At 55.8% G+C, this 4,567-nt stretch overlaps 1 protein-coding gene across 2 annotated transcripts in view; it reads left to right on the forward strand.

Moving 5' to 3' along the window:
• Evx1 (even-skipped homeobox 1) overlaps window positions 1-3,894 on the forward strand; it is a 4,968-nt gene extending 1,074 nt beyond the window's left edge. The window contains exons 2-3 of one of the 2 annotated variants that reach the window (XM_031380846.1): window positions 1,218-1,474; window positions 2,028-3,894. In XM_031380846.1, the coding sequence (XP_031236706.1) occupies window positions 1,218-1,474; window positions 2,028-2,585 (815 nt within the window). In that variant the 3' untranslated portion in view covers window positions 2,586-3,894. The remainder of the gene's footprint in view (window positions 1-1,217; window positions 1,475-2,027) is intronic. The other variant, XM_031380847.1, reaches the window with a different exon arrangement.
• Window positions 3,895-4,567: the final 673 nt, after the last annotated feature.

The following is a 4,567-nucleotide window of genomic DNA, read 5'->3' on the forward strand; positions in this document are numbered from 1 at the left end:
CCCCCCCCCCACGGAGTTTTGTAGGAATGATTCAGCTGAGACGGGAAGACACCTTCCATCGGGTAGGGCAAGATCAAACGCTGTCCCGCCAGTTTGACTGGAGCGGACCAAGGCACACTCTGGGCGCGGAAGCCCAGAGTATATAAAGACCGTAAAATCGTGGCGGACTCTGGTCTCCGGAGGGCTGCAGCCCTCCGACCAGTTTGCACTTCGGTCAGAGGTCCAAATTACCTTGTCACTTCCCGGGCTGGCGGCGCCAGGTCGGAAATGGTCCCAATGGTCTAATTGCCTTTGGTCTCCGGTTGCATTTGAAAAGGCGGGGATTGAGCCCTCCCCCTCCCCCTTTCCCTCAGTCTCACTTCTCCACCCAAAGGAAAAGCAGCTGCAGGGGGGCTAGAGCCCCACCCTTCTCTGGGGTGGGTCTAAGGGGTTGGTACTTTAATTACAGAGCTCCTTCTCACCAGGGGCTAATGGGAGTGGGGGTAGATAGCTCGGAAGGGAGTCTCTCTCTATATACCAACAATATCCACTCCTAGGAATGAAAACCCGGGAGCAGGAGCTCATCAGCAGACACACCTCCATAAAACCATGGGAATGTGTGGGAAAGGCTTGCATCTACCTCTAGGCCTAGGCAGCCAACACCACCTTGTTAAGTATCCACCTCCATCTCCTATCATCTTATCATCTTCCTAACCCAGCTTCTCTACCATACCATGTCCTCACAACCTATACTCAAAATATACCACTCCTGCAATAGATGGAACCCAACACACATCCCCACACCTGGTACCAGCATCCTGGTGCATACACATAAGATCAAGGAAGCTCACTGCCTGTCCAACAAGCTACAATACATTAACCTCAAGAATTCAGTGTTCTGGCACATCCTTGCCCATCCCTACCAACACAAGCAGAGAGCTCAGGGAATATGTATGTCCTTTGTTGCACCCAGGGGCAGGCAGAAGGGAAAGGAGGGTGTAGAAGCCTTTAGACCCAGTATGCCTTAGGTCCAGGTGTTCCAAATATCCACTTTAAGCCTGCCCCAAACCCTTTCTGTTTCAAGACCGGGAAGCTTCCAGAGCCCCAGCAGAATCAGTGACTGAGGAAGCTAAGGGGTTCTCCTTCTAATGCCCCTCCTCCAGCCTGAAGTCAGCATTGTTTGTGTATTTGTGTTGTGTCTCTGTATGTGCACCTGTGTGCTCTGGGCTCCTGTGCAGCGCCAGGCTCCGATGCTCTGGGTAGCAGTCCTAACAGTGGCAGCGAGGGCCCCAAGAGTAACGGTGGTAGCGGCAGCAGCGGCTCCCAAGGCACCCTGGCCTGCAGCGCCAGTGACCAGATGCGCCGATACCGCACCGCCTTTACCCGGGAGCAGATTGCAAGGCTGGAGAAAGAGTTCTACCGGGAGAACTACGTTTCAAGACCGCGGAGATGCGAGTTGGCAGCAGCCCTAAACCTTCCTGAAACTACCATCAAGGTAGGCTGGGTTAGGATCCTCAAGGTGGATATGTACCTAGGTTAGTAGGAAGGAGATGTCAAAGGTCCTGAAATGCAGCTGAAGAGTCTGGACCCGGACTCTCCAATCTGGTACATGCAGAATTCCCCTCCGACAGTCCAGAGTCAGCCACAGCTGCCAAGAGGTCGATTCTATCCTTTTCCTAAGAAAACAGATGACCAGGGGCAGGTGATTGCAAAGTGACAGTGCCCCCAAAGGACAGGGATGAAAGCAGCCCTAAATCTGTGGGGAAATATCTTTTGCCTCCTCAGGCCCATCGAGGCAGGCCTTCCTATTAGCACCCTCACTCCAGATTGTGATGCCAAGCCCGGTGGGCAGGCCGAGCGGCTCCTCCTCCATTTGGGTTGGTGGTGGGTGGCCTGCCCTTGTTACCTAGAGTTTGCTTTTGACTCTTCCTCCCCTCCCCCACCCTCACCCCCAACTGTGGGCATGGCCCTCACACCCCATCCACTCCAGAGTTGGGCCTGTGCCTGGCGCCATCATCCAACCCGCTCGCCCCTCTTCCTCTCCTCAGGTGTGGTTTCAGAACCGGCGCATGAAGGACAAGCGTCAGCGGCTGGCCATGACGTGGCCGCACCCGGCCGACCCCGCCTTCTACACCTACATGATGAGCCACGCGGCGGCCGCGGGCGGCCTGCCCTATCCCTTCCCGTCGCACCTGCCCCTGCCCTACTACTCGCCCGTGGGCCTGGGCGCCGCGTCCGCCGCCTCGGCCGCCGCCTCGCCCTTCAGCGGCCCCCTGCGCCCGCTCGACACCTTCCGCGTGCTCTCGCAGCCCTACCCGCGCCCCGAACTGCTGTGCGCCTTCCGCCACCCGCCGCTCTACCCCGGCCCGGCGCACGGACTCGGCGCCTCGGCCGGCGGGCCCTGCTCCTGCCTCGCCTGCCACAGCGGCCCGGCCAATGGGCTGGCGCCCAGGGCCGCCGCCGCAGCCGCCGCCGCGGCCGCTTCAGACTTCACTTGTGCCTCCACCTCCCGCTCGGACTCCTTTCTCACGTTCGCCCCCTCTGTGCTCAGCAAGGCCTCCTCCGTGGCGTTGGACCAGAGAGAGGAGGTGCCCCTCACCAGATAAGGGGGCGCCCTCAGGGCTGCCTGCTGCAGGACGTCATGGGGTTGGGGGTCGGGGGGGGGGAGCCTTCGGGACTCCTCCAGCATCCCACCTGTCACCTCTCTTCTCAGAGGCAGAGGGGAAAGGAGTTGGAGGTGGGGGGAACACCATAAAGGACTTCGGCCTACAGGATCCAGGAGCCCCGGGAGCGGCAGTGGCGGCTGCTGCTTGGAGGCAGGCAGGGGGTAGGAAAGCTGAGGTTGAGAAAGCTTCCCCTGGGGTGGCCAGGCCTTACCCTTCTCCACCGAAACCACAGCCCTGGCAAAGGTCAAGGCCTTGGTTCAACAGCTAAACGTCAACAACCCACTCCCACCCCGCTCGTACCCTTTACCTGCCCCCCCCCCCCCCGCTCTCCTGTCAAGGGCAAGCATTGCAAAGGGAAATTGCTGTTTCTTGGAACAAAATGCTGTGTATGCAGAGCAGGTAGATATTAATCTTCGCCAGCTTTTCCAAAGCATGGCAGGGGGCTTGTTGATGGCAACATACCAGCCATTTAGGGGAGAGATGATTTACTGCCTGGGTGGACGCTTGCCACTTGGCAAGGAACCTGGGGGCTGTCTCACCTTCCCAGGGCCTCAACTACACAGCATCTATTGGGAAGCAGTACCCTCTACCAGCCCCTGACTTCTTTCCATATTCCTGGCTTTGTGACATATCACAACTTGCAGCTCCAGCCTTCTCCCTCTCTGTTTGACATTGGCAGGCAAGCTGTAGGGGGCTCCAGGGTCCCTAGGCAGCTTCTGTGAGGCGGACCTCTTCTCCCTTAACCCAGCACACAGCCTGATTAGCAAGTGATGTGTGAGGAGGGTTTTTGAATGTTGAATGTATGTATAATAATGATCACCACTCTGCTGGGCCACCAAGCCTGGAGCTGAGCCCTTATAACAAGGCGCCCTGGGAAGAGCTTAGGGAATGGAGACTTCTTACATTCTTCTCTCATTGTCTCCCAAATTGCCACAGGGCCTTGGCTTTCAGCTACCAGCACAAACCTTCAGCACCTCTGGAGGACCCTGTCTCTCCCCTTCACTGGGTTTTTTTTGGGGGGGGAGGGAGGAGCCACTTAGGAACTCCTGTACTCATCCTTATAGCCAGTGTTTGAGGAAAAGGACAACTTCAATCATCCAATGCAAGCTTCACTCCACTGGGAGGGAGTGGTCCTTCCTGTAGGGAATGAATTTGGTTTGGTTTGGGGTTTTCCTTTGCAGCCCAAAGAATTTGCTGTCATGATTTGTTAACCATATTGCAATAAAAGCTGAACATGATTCTTACGTTAGCATTTAAGCATAAGTTATTATTTTTTTTGTGGTATCAGGGAGCATATTTGCTAATTTTTGAATTGCTGATTTAGCTACCATGGGTATATATAGGGACAGAATAAAGAAGATGTGCTCACAGAGGGGTCTTCTAAGTCCCCGTTGGGCATTGGCAGGATCCAAACAGACACTGCAGGAAAGTAGAAGTCTGTCTTCCAGCTGCCTTGGGTGTAGGTGTGGTTAGTTCTGGCAGTATCTAGGACTTGCCATAGGTAGACGGTTGAGACTCCCTCAAAGGTTGAGTTTGCCTAAGGCTCATCCCTCTAATGGATGAATCCTTCAGTTGCTCCATTAGGGAACTCCAGGGCTGTCATCTCCTTGAGACCTTCCTCCAGCCTGACCCCTGATGAGATGACAGGTGCTAGACCACAGCAGAGAGCAGTGCTTGCTGGTGGAATCGGGCGTCCATCCACACATAGAAAGAAGTGGCCGGATGAGGGTTGGGATGGTCTTAGTAGGATTCATCCATATGCTAGAAATCCTACCTGGCCCTTCAGTGTAAGGCCCAGTTGTACCTACTCAAGAGTGGCTCATTCTGAAATCCCAGCCCAAGAGCCTTCTGGGAAGCTAGGAAGGTTTGGGAAGCTAGGAAGCAGGGAGGGTTCTCTGCTGGGCAGTGGGAACTCCACAAAT

Source organism: Mastomys coucha, unplaced genomic scaffold (genome assembly GCF_008632895.1).
Source record: "Mastomys coucha isolate ucsf_1 unplaced genomic scaffold, UCSF_Mcou_1 pScaffold20, whole genome shotgun sequence".
Classification (NCBI taxonomy): Eukaryota; Metazoa; Chordata; class Mammalia; order Rodentia; family Muridae; genus Mastomys; species Mastomys coucha.